Here is an 18,487-nt window from a genome sequence, read left to right on the forward strand (position 1 = left end):
TCCACGTGGCTCGGTAATGTGAGTAATTGTCATTTTGTCATCCCCATTACTCTTCCCAGGGGCTGATATCTCCACCATGCTGTCCAAATTAAACGTTGTTTCTCCCTGTGGGCATCTGGCGAGGTGACTCGGAGAGCTGGTAGCTGGTTCCTGTTGATGTGCCAGACTAGTCGTTGTTTCTCACACGATCCTGTTTTGTCTAGATTCCAGAATTCTCTGATGGTTTCTGGACTGGGTCCCAGCTGGCATGTTGGACGAATTCGGAGACACCTTGGTCTTACTTCCCTAAAATCTCCATCTACCTGAGAGCCGAGAACTCCAGCAGGTCGTTCCGGATAACTATCCTGCCTCAGGTACGAACTTGGCTGTGTGCTTTTCTCTTTGTAACATAGACCACACCAAGGAAAGCACTTTGTGCATGATGTGTGTCGTCAGATAGCACCCCTGGATTAGATATCGATTGCCACAATAATGCTGTGTAACAACCGCCCACAAAACCCAGTAGCTTTAATCAAGGAGCATTTATTCCTGCTCATGAGTCTGGGCAGGTCTGCTGGTCTCTGCCAGGTGTGCTCATGTGTCTCTGATCAGCTGATGGTAGGCTGGGTCTAGGTCGGCCTCACTCACCTGTCTGGCGGCTAAGTCAATGGAGTGATGGGGCCATGTCTCTCCCTGTCCAGTGGCCGACTCACACGGTGGTGGCAGGGTTCTGAGAGAAAGAGAAGAAACACACAGGGGCTCCTGAAGTCGAGGCCCAGAGCCAGCACCTCTTGCCCAGTGCTGCCCATACAAGGCCAAGGCCAGCCCTGATCCCCGGGGTGGGGAAGTAGGCACCACTTCCCAATGGGAGGAGCTGCAGAGTCACATAACAAGGGCGTGGCTGCAAGGAAAGGTCAAGAATCGAGAACATTTCTGTCCGCAACATCTCCCATAACGCCAATACATATGTTTCTCCCTATTTACTTATAAAAAAAGAATAAAACTGGATTCTCAGAGATGAGAACATTTTTTTTCCGTATTCAATAAATCATTGGCTCCTTCTTCATCCTAAGCATCTAGTTAAACAGACCAAGTTCCGCCTTCCTGAGTCGCGTTTCTCGCCTCTTCCTCTCCCCCCGTTCCCGTAGCCCTCACATCACTCACGTCCCCTCTCCACCACTCAACTTCCAGAGTGCCCTCCTTGCATCCCGAGTCCCCACTCTCTCTCCCTTTTAAAACTATTGACAGATTAGTCTTCCTGAGCCACAGCTCTGAGCCCAGCCTCCCTGCTGAGGGCACTCTGCGAGTCCCACTATTTAAATGCTGGAGGCCTCCCCCACTGCCTTTCCAGGGGCCCCTCCCTGGACCCCTCCTTGTTCTCCAGCCTTTTCCTGCTGCTCCCTGGACCCTCTACCCGTCAGCCACCGTCCTCCAGTGCTTCGTGCCTGCTCCTGTCTCCTAACCTTTGCTTCCACCAACCACCCCCCACCCCAGCCCCTGCCTTGAAAGGCCATCTCCTCCCCAGTCCGCCCGTGCTCCAATTCTTCCCATCCTTCAAGACCCGATTCAAACAACTCCTCTTTTGTTGAACCTCTGCTGAGCAGAATAAGCCATTTGTGAGCTGCCCTTCAAACTCCCAGCGCGTGTTTTCTAGTCTGCTCATCCTGCGTGAGATCATATCTTCCGGGGGATATTTTATGCTGTTGCCTTTCTCATCTGACTTCTGTTTTCTTCAGACACACACGCACTTATATTCCTTCCTCAGTTAAATTGTTAATTCCTCCAAGATGAGAACCATGAGTTTTAAAGATCGTCCTTCCTTCCCTAACACTGCCATGCAGTAGAGGATGGTGGGTGATAAGCATTTGTTGGACCAATAAATCAGGGCGTCTTTGTCGTGTTTTGGTGAAATTGGCAGAAAGGGGTGGGATTGGAGGATAAGGAAGGAGGAATGATTTCAGAGGAAAAAGAGGAAATGATAATCCTTTTCCCCATTTCCAATTTTCTACTTGGGGATGTGCATTAGAGAAATGGAGAGTCATTGGGGAAAGGATTGGATGCTTCAAGAGACATACAGCCCAACAGAGGCCTCATAGGCTGAGCGCGAGAGGCTGGAGTTCCACCCTCAGCCCTGCCCTTGACTCACACTGTCACTTCGAGCAAGTCACTTAGCCCTTTCTGTGTCTGTCTCTGTGACGGTAAAGGAGAAATGATCATACTTGCCAAAGATGTTTTCAGAAGACGGAGGTATCCTTGGATGAGTGGCATGGCATAGAGTGATGTTAGAACGTTATGTTTTCAGCATCTTTGAAATAATATGCTCTTGATGATTAAATTTTGGTTTGTCGAACAGCAAGATGTGGACATCGTTTCGTCATGTCCACATCCTGCTGTTCGACAAACCAAACTAAACTAAAAGTGAAATCTACCTTGGAGACAAAGGTGAATGAGACTGGTAAATAAGTGGCATGTAGCTTGGTTGGCACAGTCAGAGACTCAGAAGAAGCAGGAGAAAGAAGCAGGCATTCAGGGACGATCTAGGCCCGGCAGGTAATAGCTGTCAGAGCTGAAGCTTCACGGGGATCGGAACTGCTTTTAGGACCGAGCCGGGCGAGCGCAGGAGTATAATGAAGGGGTTGGGAGTGTTGCATTTAATTTGCATCTCTCTACATAAGAGGTGAACATTATTCTCACTTGTGAGGTTGTAGATTTTTTTTTTTTAATATTTAGCTACAATGGTTTACATCCCAGCATCTTTTTTTGTTTTTTTTTTTTAAAGACTGGCTCCTGGGCTAACAGCTGTTGCCAATCTTCTTTTTTTCCCTTCTTCATCCTCCCAAAGCCCCCCAGTACATAGTTGTATATTCTAGTTGTGAGTGCCTCTGGTTGTGGCATGTGGGACGCCACCTCAGCATGGCCTGATGAGCAGTGCCATGTCTATGCCCAAGATCCGAACCAGCCAAACCCTGGGCTGTGGAAGCAGAGCATGCGAACTTAGCCACTTGGCCACGGGGCCGGCCCCTGAGGATGTGTTTTGGTTGTCTTTGACATGTTCACATTTTCAATTTTTAAAAACCTGCTTTTCCTGCTGTTGTCCTGATTTATTCCACGTCACCGTCCCATTGGCTTTCCATTGCCGTGTTGGAAAGGACTTAGCCAGGCAGTTATGAATGATCTCCTGATGACAACGTCCAAGCTCCATCTGCCGGTGACACACTCCTCAGGGTGAGCACTGAGGAGTCCTCTCCTAACACCCCAGCTCTGCCTGCCCAGCCCTCTTCCTGATCCCTTTAGGGCTGTCCGCAGGGCTCCTTGTCACCAAAGGTTTAGAATGGGGTCCCTACCCAGGACCTTTCAGGCGTCAGGAGTAGTAGATGGGCAAAGGATTACTAGTGCAAAAAGATCACATAAAGGCAGTTATCTTGGGGCCGGCCCCATGGCTGAGTGGTTAAGTTCACACGTTCCACTTTGGTGGCCCAGGGTTTTGCCACTTTGGATTCTGGGCACAGACATAGCACTGCTCATCAGACCATGCTGAGGTGGCGTCCCACATAGCAGAGCCAGAAGGACCTGCAGCTAGGATATACAACTACGTACTAGGGGGACTTTGGGGAGAAGAAGGGAAAAAAAAAATGAAGATTGGCAAGAGTAGTTAGCTCAGGTGCCAATCTTTAAAAAAACGAAAGGCAATTATCTTAACTTTTGTCTGTCCCCAACACTTTTCGGAAAACACATGGACTGAATCCTATTTGGCCTGTTTACAAAAGCAGCCCCCAACCCCAGCCCACAGGCAAATTCAGATTTTTTTTTTCACATAACCCTAAAAATGTAAATAGTTTCAGTCTAAATACCATGGATTCGTCAATTTGTGCTATTTCGGTTTAAGGCAGACAGTTTATTCCGAGCTCCAGCAATACTGCGGCTTTCCCAACATGTTACAGAATTTACAGCCTGGAACTTTGGTTGGAAGTCAGCGGAGACGCACACAGGGAGGGCAGAGTAAAAGATACAAATTCGGTTTGCATCGTGTTTGCATCAGGATCATTGGTTGCATCGTATTTGATTGTTGTTTGGGGTTTATTATGGAAAGAGTTCATTCGAAGGTAGGGGTGTGTGTAGATGTGTGTGTGTGTTCGTGGATGTTCCTAGGTCCTGCTTATGGAACCTCAAATCAAAGTGTTTCAGTGGCAGCTGAGTGTCCCCCACCTTTTCCTAATTTCAGTTGATCCTGAGAAGTTGGGTATTCCATTTAACACGGATCAAGCTTAGCACCACTCATTCATGTGACACACGTGTGTGGAGGCTCTCCCAGGAGCCTCGCATACACTAGATGCCTCGGTGCCAAAAATATAGTGAAGGCTGGGATGACTCCGTGCCTTGAAGAGGGTTTACAGACATCAGTGTAGGGCTGTGACTGCGGGAGCAGTTCCCCGGACACAGCAGCTGCTGGCTGGGTCCTTGCTCGCCCCCCTGCCTTGAGACTCCTCTCCCTCTCCCTCTGGTCTTCTCTGCACGTGGCAAACGCAATGGCATTCATCTTCTTCAGGCGTCGGTTTTATTTCACAGGTTTTCCCCAGCACAACTTTTGGTTTCCTTTTCTGTTCAAATTTTAAATAGTGTTTGTGTGCTTCCTGGACATAGTGACCAGTGCTCCGCCACGCCATGATAGTCTTCAGTCTGCCTCCCACCTGGCATCCTCCCCTTCAGAGTCCTCATACCACAGCCCCTCCCTGCTGGGCTCCCTTCAGTCTTTCCTGCTCCCTCCAAAATCACCACCTCCCGAGCCCTCTCACCCTCCCTCCAGCCCTAGGCCCAGGACTCAGTCTATCATCAGTCAGACCTTTTTCCTCCAAGTTTTTCTTCCTGCTTTTGCCCTTTAGGGCTAATCATTACTCACCACAAGGTCCTTTTTCTCACTCATTTCGCACTTTATTGCTTTCTTTCAAATACTCAGCATTTTGTCATATTGAGCCACCCTTTTCTTTTCGCCATTAAAAAGCAGAGGGGTTGTCATTACTGACATGATGCTGACTTGCTCACTAATCGTTTGAAGTTTTGACTACACCCTCCCCCGCTACCCTGCCGCAGACTCTCGCCTGCAGGGCATCTCAAGGGCCACATCTGGTGTTTATTGAACGCAGCACAGCATCTGCATGACATGGTCTTCACACTTGTCAGACGGCTTCTCTGTGGGTGCTGTGTCTTCTCTCTGAGTGGGAGGGCTTTTCTCTCTCATGCTGAGGAAGTCATCCTACATCTGCCAAGCTGCCTCCTCGGAAGTTCTCTTTGACAGAGGATAACACCAGCACTTTGGAAAGATGGCATTTGGCAGCCAGTTTGGAACCATTGCAGTAGCCTATGAGAGAAGAGAATGCTAATGACCTGGGCCAGGGTGGCAGCGATGGAGATGGGAGAAGTGATCAGATTCAGATTCAGAGGAAGGCCTGCAGGTTCAGGTTATGGTTTGGATGTAGGGTAAGCGGTCTAGGGCCTGAGTAACTGGTTGTGTCATTGATTTACTGAGACAGAAACTTGAGAGAAGAGCAGATTGGGGACAATATGCAAAGTTCAGTTTTTAAAATATTATATTTGAGATGCCAGTTGAGTGGCAAGTGGGCAGGTGGATGTAAGACTGTGACAATGACAGCAAAGACCTGGGCTAAAGATAAAGATTTGGGAGTCTCAGCACAGAGCAAAGGCATTGTACTTAGCATCATGGATCACCCAGGACCATAGGTCACCCAGGGAGGGAAGACAGAGAGCAGGCCAGAGCACAGGAGGTCTCTGATGCTTACAGGTGAGGAAGATGAAGCAAACCCAATACAGATGGCTGAGAAGGAACAGCCAATAAGTTAGGAAGAAGAAGAGAGTGTCTTCTCTTAGAGGGCAAGTGAAGAAAGAGTTTTAAGAGGGAACAGTTTGCTGGTCAACATTACCAGCAGATGGGGCCTATTGGGGCACTTCCACTCTGAATTTACCTACCTGCTCCCCAATAGATGGGAAGTATCTATGTGTTATTCATCCTTTCATTGCTGGCACTGAGGACAATATTTAGACTATATAAAGTGCTCAATAAAAAACTGCTGGGTGGATGGACGAATGGACAGACAGATGGACATCGTCTGTGTGGGTGTACCCGTGTACAGTTACAGGTGGTGTACGTGTTTCTATCACTTTCAGAGATGTTTATCACCATGCCTATGATCTCAACTCCTGGACGGCAGGGCGGATTTCCTTCTCTTTCTTCCTCTAGCTGCCCCCAGCACCTCGTAGGGTTCTGAGCATGCTGTGACCTCCACGATTCCGTGATGTCGCCTGATTTGTGCTTTTCTTGTTTGTTTGCTTTTTCCTCTGAAACAAACAGCTTTACATTCAGCCCATGATGGGGCCTGGCCTGAATTATGAATGTTACCGATTCGGCATTTCCCCTTCCACGAATGCGCTGGTGATTGGTGCTACCGTGATGGAGGGTTTCTACGTGGTCTTTGACAGAGCTCGGAAGAGGGTAGGCTTTGCAGCAAGCCCCTGTGCAGGTAAGCGATCCTTCTGTGGGCAGGGAGCCCTACCTAGAGTCCTTTTTGTCACTTAACTAACTTGGAAGCATTTCTTGATGACAAGTCTGTTCCCGTTGAATTGTTTTCACTCCTGCCCGTTGCCAATGATCAAAGTCTTCTCAATAACATGTATTGTGGAATTGCTGAGAGCAATAAGTGAGAAAATCCATGGTCAAACTTTCAGTCCGGTGCTTGGCACATGGCAATGCTCAAGAAATGTGAGTCATTAAAGTTCTCTCTCATATTGAACTTAAAACTGTGGGGCCTTAGGGATGAATTATAGTTTTTTACAGTGAAAGCAAAATGAATAAAGAAGACAATTCATAGGTAAGCTGTGAGCTGTGTGTATTTTTTTTCTCGAAGAAATCTTCGTTATGAAATAAGAAGTAAAGACCTGTCATTGCTATTTCTCAAAATCCTAAAATAATGAGACCAAGGAGCCCATTTTTCTCGTAGAATTCCTTGGAAGAGATGATATGAGGATGACACAGCAGCATTATTCTGCAGAGTCTAGCTTGAGGATTGAGCAGGTGTTCAGAGAAACCAGGAGAGCATGACAAATTTGACAGTATGCTTAAACCACTGAAACTTGAGAATGTCCTCAGATTTAACAGTTTGCTTGAAATGCAGCATTCCCACAGCACACGGTTTAGTAGGAGGATCAGGCAGTTCTGACTAATAGCCCAGGCTAGCGAGGAAAAGGAAAATCATAGAAGGGAGCACGAGATTGAGTTGTGGAGACGAGCAGAGATAGAGTGTGCGAGGAGGAAGTGGCTGTGAGGGCTGCGGCGCTTCAAACCAGGACTTTGCAGGATTGAAAAAAGTTCTGGTACATTCAGTTTGGGGTCAGTAACAGAAATCCCAAAGTTGTGCTGGTAACATGCTAAGGCAGAGAAAAAATAAGCAAATGCAAGGAAGCAAAAGAACTGATGACAAGGAGGTGGAGCAGAAGAAAACTTGCAGGGGCGGGGTCGTCGTAAAATACAAGATCACCATGTACGAAGGAACAGAAATTCGTTTGATGAAAAAAGCCTTAAACCTTAGATCAAGTTGTAGGACAGGCAGGAATACTCACTGGTCATGCTGGTGGCCTCAGCTCTGACCAGACCTTGCTGTGGTCTAGAACCAGCTGAAGAGTTCGGAGGAGAGCCACGGAGATGAGGGTGTGAAGGCAAAATGCTAAATGGTCACAGCTGACTTCTTCAGGAGACAGAGATTTCAGTTATGTCTCACGCCCTAAATCATGGTCTTAAAATGGGAATTCTGGTCAAGAAAGCAAGTAAGTGATGCTTCCTATCCTGGTTTCGACATACTGTCATTCCTGAAAAGTAAAATAACAGTTTGGAGACAGGAAAAAGAGAAATAGTACAAGGAAAAAATGATGTCTGGACTATGAGGCCAGTTCGTATTCCATATAAATAAAATCACTCAACCCCATATACGCATTTGTACGTTGCAATATAGCGTCTTAAATAGCAATGCAGACTTCTTTGACTTTGTGTTAGTGAATAGACTCAGAATTCTTGGGACGTGTCATTTTTTTATCTTAGTGGTGAGTAAATAAATGTGTACCTCTCAGATGTGCATTAACTTGCAGCTCATCAGGTCGTCATCGAGGAAGGACTTTCTCTGCGGTGTTAGCTGGGGCCATACAACCGGAAACGCTACTGTCGCTCCCAGCTGTGAACGTTTTACTTCTCTTAACCCAGAGAATCTAAGAACGAAAGCAATTTTCCCCACAATTTCTGTTCTCTTGTTAAATACCATTAAAGCAGGGGCTACTATGGCAACAGCCGTCACACGGGCCGCTTTGCTTAGTACCACGGACAGCGTAATTACCGTACGTTTCCTAAGTGGATCGCTGTGGGAAATGGTTTAATATTAAGCATCTCTAGGCAGAGCAACATTGTTTTCCTGCATTTCATCGTGAATTCTTTGTTAGGTGCTCTTGCGTAAGTTTTTTGGTTGCTATTTTTAAAAATATATTTAAGGTTTTGGTTCTTAAACAGATTTTACCAGTGATGGGAATATACCTAACTGTGCCCCTCCCTTCAGTGCAAATTCTGTAGCCATTAGAGCAATTACTTCCCTCAGGGCTGCAGTTAGGAGCCAGACGGTGGTCTGTAGCACCATAATAAATGGGATAGATAGCCAGCCTTTTGTTCTTTTTTAAAAGAGTTTATTTTTAATTTATAACATATTTTAAATAACAAAATGTTTTAAATTGCAGGAAATCATGTTCTGGGTACGCCCTTATGGAACCCCCAGAGTTAACAAATCCTACCCTTTTGTGATATTTTCTTCAAAAATTTGTCATAGAAATAAAAAATAAGTGTAGCTAAAGCCCCAACTCACCTCCTTCCCCAGAGTTACTCTTCATCCTGAAATGGGTGTGTATGGTTTTTCATACTTACCACACACTTAGAACTTCACTACGTTGTTATAAGTACCTTGGATTCATTATCTATTGGTGGATAACAACTTGCCCCAAATTTAGCAGCACTTTATGACCTTCACATTTGCTGAGGGTGAGGAACTGAGGAGAGGCTTGGTTGGATGATGCTGGTCCAGGGTTTCTCATGAGGCTGCAGCCATCTGAAGCCTGGAGGGTCTGCTTCTAAGCTAGCTCACGTGGTCGTGAGCAGAGCCCTCCATTCCTTGCCATGTGGATTCCACATAAGCCTGCCTGAATGTCCTCAAGACAGGGCACCTGGTCACTCCAGAGCAACTGATCCCAGAGAGAGAGAGCATGCAACAGAGCACCCAAGACAGAAGCCACAGTCTTTTTATGACCTAATATTGGAAGTGACACGCTATCACTCTGCCTTATTCTATTGGTCGCCCAGAGCAGCCCTGGTACAAGAGTAAATACCAGGAAGCAGAGATCAGCAGGAGTCATTTTAGAAGCTGCCTGTCATAAACCCGTAAATAAGTACTTAAAACACAGGTTCTTTCGAGTTTTTGGTATTTTTAATTTATACAAATGCAATGGTACTGTGCGTATCTTTTGTCAGCTTGCTTTGATTGTTCAACATTACGTTTTCTGGATTTTCCATATTGATAGGAATACTAGGTCATTCATTCTGACTGCTGTGTGGTATCCCATTGTAGAAATGTACCCAGTTATTTATCCAGGCCCTCTTTGATTAACATTTTTTCTAATATTTGCAATTATAAATAGTGTTGCAGTGAACATCTTTGTGCATGTCAATAAGATCTTCTGGAAGCGGAATTCCTAGATGATTTGGTATGCCAGTCCTCAATGCTATTGGCTACTGTCAAAGTTGTCTTCGAAACAGCCAGACCACCAGAATTATATAAAAATTTCCATTCCCTCAACGTATTATCATATTTTTTTTGTTTTTTGCCTATCTAGGTGTGTCACGTTGTAACTGATTACTTCATATGATTACTTCCTATGCAACTTTTAATATGTTTATGGGAAGTTTGAGCTTTTTCTCTGATGGTGAATTTTTCTATTAACAGCTTGTGCACATTTTTCTACTTATATTTTTTTATTGCTGTGTATGAGTTCTTTACATATTTGAGATATTAATTTTTCTGGGTTATGTGCATGGCAAATATCTTCTTGTAATCCCTTTGGCTTTTTTTGACTTGCTTTTGGTGTCTTTCATTTGCATTTTATTTTAATTTAGTGAAATAAAATTTACCAATCTCTTCCTTATCACTTTTACTTTGTACCTTAAGAAATTCTTCTTTAATCTAAGAAAGTAGAGACTTTTTTCTTCTAAAGATGCTGTATACTTTTTTTCATTTTCTTCTAAAATGTGAAGTAGGAATCTAATTTTTATAGGAACGTTCAACTTTCTCTCATTTATTGAATATATGTTTCCTCTCTGAGTTTTTCAATATTTCATTAAGAAAAAATTTAATATACAGAAAAGACTTAAAGAATACAATGATGCCCTGCATGCCAACCATCTAGATTTAACAATTTTTAACATTTTGCCATATATCGGTGTAAGTGTATATGTGTGTATGTAGTTTTTGCTGAACCATTTGCACATAAGCTGCAGATATCATGACATTTCACCCCTAAATATTTAGTTGTGTCTCTCTTAAAAATAAGAACAATCTCTTACATAACCATAATACCATTATGACACCTAAAAAATTAACAATATTTGTCTCATATCATGTAATGTTTACATCATACTAAAATTTCCCAAGTTGTTCCAAAAATGTTTTTCTTAGCTTTAATTGGAAGGCCAGTTGTTTTGTAGAAGGTATCGTATTCAGATTTGTTTGAGTATTTCCTCATGGTATCATTTAACATATTTATTTAATATCATATATTATGTAAACTTAGGTCTGGAAGCTTGATTAGATTCAGATTAAATTATTTAATTCAGATTAAATATTGTACCTACTGAATTTTAATAACATCTTTGTCATGTACCAAGACCCATAATATACGTGGGTTTGTTTCTGAGCATCCTATTCTGTCCCATTGGTGTAGTTGTCTATCCCTGTGCTATAACATATGGTTTCAATTTCTGTAGTTGTAATAAGACTTGATATATAGGCATGCAATTTTTTTGTATATTAATCTTCTATCCAGCCATCTTGTTGGATTCTCCTTTTTTTAATAGCTGTTAGAGTCACTTGGATTTTCTATGAAAGCCATAATATAATCAGCAAATGATACACTTTTTATCATTTCTAGCCTTTATATCTTTTATTTATTTCTTTATTTATTTTTGTGATGCCTTTAGAGACAATATTGAATACAAATGATGATAATGGACATTTTTGTCTTTTTATTGGGAATGCTTATCATGTTTCACCATTGAGCATGATGCACGGGGTAGGTTTTGGGAATTCCTTTTTAATCCCTAAGGGATTCCCAGTTTGCTGAAATTCTTTAGTATGCATAGAAAAACTGATTGACAGTTTCTACTAATGTTAAACATACTCCTAGTCGATAACTCAGCAATTTCACTCTTAGGTATATGCAAAGGAGAAATGAATGTGTATGTCCACCCAAAGACTTGACCAGAAACAGCTTTATTCATAAAACTAAATGAAGTAGTACTTCATTTAGTAATTACATTAATTACATAAAACTGATTTTCATCAAACTGCAAACAGCCCAAAATCCAACAAAGGTGAATGGATAAACAAATTGTCATCTATCCGTTCCATGGAACACTACACAGCCATTTCCTTTCTGCTGAAGAATGTGCTTTAAGATTTCTTTTATAAAAGTCTGAAAGGTAACTTTCATTTTGCCCCAACTCTTGAATCATAATTCAGCTGCCTGTGGAATTCTAGGTCCACCATTTTGCCTTCCTGTTTTGAAGATGCTATTTTGTTGTTCTCTGGCCATCGTTATTGCTGATGAAAAGACCCCAGTTAGTTTCAATGATTATGCCTTCAAGGGTAATCTATTTCTTCTCTCTGGCTGCTATTGCTACTTCTTTTATTTTAAACTTCTACTGTTCTGAAGTTTTACCATGATGTATCTAGACACAGGTTATTTTTTCGTCTTCTTGAGACTCATTGCGCCCTCTAAATCTGATCATTCCTGGTTTTCATCATCAGTTCTTCGCTGTTACCTCTCCACTGTTGCCTCACACCCACTCTTCATCCTTTGTTCTGGATCTCCTGTGAGATAAACTTTGGGATTTCTCATTATTTCCTCCGTGTCCCTTGATCTTTCATTCATATTTTCCTCTCTATATCTCTACTGCATTCTGTGTGCTTTCCTCAGGTGCATTTTATATTGGCCTAGTTCTGTCTTCACCTATGTTCGATCTACTATTTAGCCTATTCAGTGAGTTTTTAGTTACATTGACTGTACTTTTCATTTTAGAGATTCTATTTTGTATTTTTTCAAATATACTAGTTCACTTTTCTGCGGTGTTCTGTAATAATTTTCTTATGGCTTGTATTTCCTTTATCTCTCTTGTCATTTTTATTTAATTAAAAAAACTGGTTAGGTAATATTCAAAAGATACAATGAATTACATAGTGCCCCACTCCCTCAGAGGCAGTCATATGAAATCATATAAGTCTGTAAAGTTATGTTTTTAAAGATTTGTTTTTGAACATGATGATCTTCTTTATATGGATGTTCTCTAATTTATTTAACCAATTCCTTATTGATAGACATTTAGGTTGTTTCCGGTCTCTTGTTATTACAAACAGTGCTGTAATGGATACCATTCATAAATGTCTATCACTATATGAAAGTATACCTCGAAGCTAGATTACTAGAAGGAGAATTTCTGGGTTAAAGGGGATAAATATTTGTAATCTTGATGAAAGTTGCCACACTGCCTTCCAAGAGGTAATACTCGTTTATCCCTGGCTATCCCAGTTCTCTAGCAACGTATATGGTGGCCTGTTTCTCCAGTCAGCGTCACCAACATGGTGTTGTCACATGTTGGGGAATTTTGCCAATCTCATAGATGAAAAAGACTATCTCAGTGTGGTTTTAATTTGTATTACTGTACGTGAGTGAGCTGGAGTTTCTTTTCAGATGTTTAAGGGTATTTGTTTTTCCTTTTCTGTGAACTATCCACTCATATCTCTTTCCCATTTTTTCCGTTGGGTTTTTAGTTTCTGGTATTGATTTGTAGGAGCTCTTTGCGTAATGGAGTAATTAACCATTTGTCTGGAGAGAACAACTATAATTCATCTCTCGATTGTCAATTATTTTTAATCTTTGCTTAGGGTGAATTTTAGTGTAAAAATGTTTACTTGTATATGTTTAAATATATCAGTGTTTTGCTTTAAGGCCCTTGGGCTTAATGTCACATTTTAAATGGCCTTTCTCACTAAAATTCTTTTGTAATTTGTTCAAGTACTTTTGTGTTTGGTTTGCCTTCGCACAGAATGTGTGGGTTAAGCCTCTTTTTCCTCAAGACAACTACCCTATTGTTCCTATAACATTTATTGAATAATCTATATTTTCTTCACTAATTTGAAATCCCACTATTGCATACCAAATTCCAGCAAATATTTGGGAGATGTATATTTATTTGAGGATTTTCTATTCTGTTGCATTGATATGTCTCATAGTATTCGTTTCCATTTCTTCTTCTTTTTTCAAAACTTCCCTACTGTTCTTTCTTCATTTTCTTTTCCTTTATGAACTTTTGAATCAGCTTGTTTAGTTAAAAAAAAATCTTATTGGTATTTTTAGTGAGTTTTTAATCACTTTAAACACAGCTGTTGTGTAATCTCAAACGAATTCTTCTATTTTTCTATCATTTATGGAGAGCGCGTCTCCTTGTTTTTGTGTCTGCTGACTGTTCTCTCACCGTGGATTTTTTTCTCACTTGCTTGGCAATTTTTTTTGCGAGCTTATCTTTAGTGGGAGTGCTTGTTTTCCTTCTGAGAGAGTTCAGTGTGCCTTGGGTTGTAAAAATGTTGCTGTAAAGCAATTTTACGTTTGTTTCAGCTGAGTGTCCTCAGACCGTGAGACCTTTCGGATTTCGACACCAAGCTGTGTAAAGTTTGAGCCCAGTCATGCTTGGGGTAGAGCTGTGGAGGCTCCATTTCCCATAGGAGATTGTTTCTTGCCCTCCTCACTCGCTCCTCCTTAGACCTCAGAAACAGTCAGCCCGTCTTGTTGGTAGAATTCTCCAGCTCCTTCTACCAACGGGCCAGGCTTTCACTGGCATCTCGGCTCTAAAATCTGTCTGCTTAGTGCTGGGGTCAAGTCTTCTGCCCCGCCCTGGTCATTGGAACCACAGCCCTGGGGCCTCTTTCTGGGCTCAGCTCCGTAGTTTTAAGTTGGGGGTTATATTTTATCCTCAGTTCTATGTGTTATAGAAGGAGGAAGTTCCATCTTTGCACCAATGAGCAGTTGATGGAGCCAAAATCTTTGGGAGGTGCCCTTCTCTCCCAGTGCCGTTCATTTTGGTTTTCATAATAATTTGTGCTTATCAGACAATACTCAGCTTATAGGATTAGGCTTGTCTGTAAGGGCTGGGGCAGGGTGGGAAGAGAGCAGTAAGTGGGAGCTCTTTGATTAGCATCCCCAGGGGAGCTTTTTAAATGCCACATGGTCTACCTCCTCACCCACTTTTTCAGCCAGGGGATATCAGGATGGTGGTGGGTAGGGGGGTGATGGATATTTTGGAAAAAGATCTTCAGATGCTTCTCTTATGCCGCCCCTGCCTCTCCTCAGCTCACCCAGCATCCCCACGGAGAGTCTCTATCTAGTCTCAGATCAGAGCCAGATTAATAAGGCAGCAGTGGTCATGATGTGCCACAGAGCTGGCCAACCTGAGTCTTCAGCATAGAGTCTCGTATCCCTGGACCAGATCTCTTTGTTGCCCAGGCCAAGATTCCTATAGCTAGGAAAATAATAGAGTGTGAAAATTGACAGCTCTCTCTTCATGGATCCAAAGCTTCTGAAATACCACCCATCTCTTTTTATAGATTGAGACATTTAGCACCCAAGAGCTGTATAGATTTCAGCTTATACAACTTGAGGCATATCGTGGATTGTGGCAGTCACTTCACTGAATTTTCCGTGCTGCAGTCTGAAAGTGGATCATCTGGTGCATGTTCGTGTTTAAAATAGGAAAGTTAGCTGTTAAGAACAGGGTTTCAGAGATATGCTCTGCCATCTACTTAGAATACAGTCAAAAGATGCCAAAGGCAGGGGCCCCCAAAGACATAGATCAGGCAGCCGTCCTTTCTCATTTTAAAGAAGAGAACGCTGAGGTCCCAGATATTAAGTGGCTTTCATGTGTGTGCAGAGCAAAATGGCCCTGGGTCCAGAAAACCTGTCCTGTAACTCCAGAATACTCTTCCAAGTAAACCATGTCTACTCAGAAAGCATCTCAGTGCTTACTAACTCATCTGAAGGGACAGTGCACTTCATGTTGTAAGCTATGGCCAAAAAGACCCTATCGTTATAATCTTCCTCCTTCCCTCCCTCCCTCCCTCCCTCTCTCCCTCCCTCCCTCCCTCCCTCCCTCCTTCCCTTCCTTCCCTCCCTAACACCTGTGCCCATCTTCCTCTATTTTATATGTGTGATGCTGCCACAGCATGGCTTGACCAGTGGTGCTAGGTCCACACCTGGGATCTGAACCTGCAAACCCCAGGCTGCCAAAGCAGAGTGCAAGAACTTAACCACTACACCACCGGGCCGGCCCCCATTATAATATTTATAGTTGGTGAATTGATATCTCTTCCTCAGGTATTCATTATCAACTGGGTTTGGACTCTCTGGGGGGCAGAGAAAATGTGTAATTAAAATTTTAACCCAAGGCATGGATGAAAGAATTTAAAATAACAGTATGTTGACAGCTGACACTTAGGAAGCACTGACCTCCTTGCAGGCACCATGCTAAGTGCTTAACTTCTCTTAACTTGGTTATCCATATGAGCTGGTGACTTGTAGATGCTATTATTATACCCATTTTACAGATAAGGAAACTGAGGGGCAAAGAAGTAACTTGGCCAAGATGACACAGCTCATAAATGGGAGCTAGGATCTAAACCCCAAGGGTCTGGCCCTGGGGTCTGTGCTCTTCATCACTGCCTAGTATGACCTCTCATAAATAAATCCAACATAAAAAATGAAAATCTGTTCTATGACCATGGAATTAGTGGTATATGTAATAAATGTCCGGTGAATGGCATTCCTAGAAAATATCCTCCAGAAGTAATTTTAAATCAACTTTCCTTTAACGTTGAGGAGCTGGTTAGCAAATGTGAGAATGCAGTTGTTTCCTGCATTATGCATTATGTCTGACAATCTTAAATTGGTGCTATTTTTCAAAAACTTAAAAAAAGTATACAACTTTTTTGATTATAAAATAATACATGTACATTGAAGAAAATTTTATTTTGTTGGGTTTTTTTATATTTTTATTGTGCATATATATAGACGTAATACATGAAAAAAATGTGTATAATCTTGGGCATTGTAGAACAATACTAAAATCAATCCCCATGCATCTAGCATAGCTGGGGTTGGTTTCGTTTTTCTTTTTTAACCTAAATGTGATCATATCACGTGTTATTCTTTAACTACGTTTTTGACTATCTTGTACTTTTGAGTTTTTTAATGGCTTTATTGAGATAAAATGGGTCTAAAGTGAAAAGTTCGTGTTATAGGGTACAGCTTGATAAGTTTTCACATATGTACGCACCCTTGAAACCATCACCACAAATAAGCTGATGAACATTGCCATCGAGCCGCAAAGTTTCCTTGCCCGGTTTCGTTCTGCCTGCCCCCCAGCCCTTGCTGACCCCACCCCACCCCCAGGTAACCACTGCTCTGCCTTCTGTCACTCTAGATTAGTTTTCACTTTTTAGAATTTCATAAAAATGGAATCAGCATACATTCCTTTTTGTCTGACTTCTTTCCCTCAGCATACTTATTTTCAGCTTTATCCACGTTGTTTCATGTATCAATAGTTCATTTTTATTGCTGAGCAATGCTCGATTGTATAGATATACCACAGTTTGTTTACCCCCATTCACCTATTGAACTTTTGCATTGTTTCAGGTTTTTTGGCTGTTATAAATAAAGCTGCTGTGAACATTGAGCAGAAGTCCTTGGACATATATTTTCATTTCTCCTGGGTGAATAGAAAGGAGTGGAATGGCTCAGTCACATAATAGGGTTATGTCTCACTTCCTAAGAAACTGCCAAATTGTTTTCAAGGTGGGCTATATCTTTTAAGATTCCCACCAGCGGTGTATGAGAGTTATTTCACCTCGACATCCTCACCAACATTTGATATGGTCAGTCCTTTTAATTTTAATAGGTGTTAAGTGGTATCTCATTGTGGTTTTAATTTGCTTTTCCCTAATAATGACTAATAATTTCAGCATCTTTTCATGTGCTAATTTGCCACTTACATTATCTTCTTTGGTAAAGTGTATTTTCAAATTTTCTTACCCATTTTTGTATTGAATTGTTTGATTTCTTACTATTGAGTTTTCAGAGTTCTTTATATTCAGAGTACAAATCCTTTATCAGAAATGTGACTTGCAAATATTTTCTCCCAGTCTTCAATCTCTTGATATATTCTTTCAAAGAGGAGAATTTCTTAATTTTGATAAAATAAAATTTATCAAATTTTTTTCCTTTGTAGATTGATCTGTTTGATGTTGTAGCTAAGATATTTTTTGCCTAACCCAAGGACACAAAGATTTCCTCCTGTGTTTTCTTCTAGAAGTTTTATAGTTTGAGAAGTGTATTATTTAGTTTCCAAATATTTAGGGATTTTTCAGATATCTTTGTTATTCTAATTTAACTCCACTGTGGTCAGAAACCATAGTTAGTATAAACTGAATCCTTTTAAATTTATTGAAACTTGTTTTATGCCCCAGACTATAGTCGATATTGATAAATATGCTCTTGAAAACAATGTAGATGCTGCTGTGTGGGTGGCGTAGTCTATAATTGTCAATTAGGTCAAGTTGGTTGGTAGCATTGTTCAGATAGTCTGTAACCTCACTTATTTTCTGTCTAGTAGCTCTAACTATTATTGAGAAAGGGATGTTGAAATCTCTCACTCTGTTTATAGATTTGTCCATTTCTCCTTGCAGTTTCATCATTCTTGTTTCCTATATTTTGAGACTTTTATTAGGTGCATGAATGTTTAGTATTGTTGTGTCCTATTTATGAATTGAACATTGTATCGTTATGAAATCCCCATCTTTATTCCTGGCTGTACGCTTTGTTCTGAATCTACTCTGTATCAGTATAGCCACTCTGGGTTTCTTTTGATTAGTGTTAGCTTGATACATCTTTTTCCATCCTTTGACTTTAACATGTTCGAGTATTTACATTTGAAGTGGGTTTCTTGTAGGCAGCATAGAGTGAGGTCTTGCTTTTTATCTAATTTGATGATCTCTGCTTTTTAATTGGTATATTTAGACTGGAGTTCAATGAACAGCAGCCTGCGGGCCAAATCTGGTGTGGAGCCTGTTTTTGTATGGCCAGTGAACTACAT

General features: G+C 41.7%; 1 protein-coding gene across 2 annotated transcripts in view; it reads left to right on the forward strand.

Moving 5' to 3' along the window:
• The window catches only part of BACE2 (beta-secretase 2), an 88,093-nt gene that overhangs the window by 56,955 nt on the left and 12,651 nt on the right, over positions 1-18,487 (forward strand). The window contains exons 7-9 of one of the 2 annotated variants that reach the window (XM_023630203.2): positions 204-353; positions 6,344-6,512; positions 17,032-17,190. In XM_023630203.2, the coding sequence (XP_023485971.1) occupies positions 204-353; positions 6,344-6,512; positions 17,032-17,144 (432 nt within the window). In that variant the 3' untranslated portion in view covers positions 17,145-17,190. The remainder of the gene's footprint in view (positions 1-203; positions 354-6,343; positions 6,513-17,031; positions 17,191-18,487) is intronic. The other variant, XM_023630202.2, reaches the window with a different exon arrangement.

Source organism: Equus caballus, chromosome 26 (genome assembly GCF_041296265.1).
Source record: "Equus caballus isolate H_3958 breed thoroughbred chromosome 26, TB-T2T, whole genome shotgun sequence".
In the NCBI taxonomy this organism is placed as follows: Eukaryota; Metazoa; Chordata; class Mammalia; order Perissodactyla; family Equidae; genus Equus; species Equus caballus.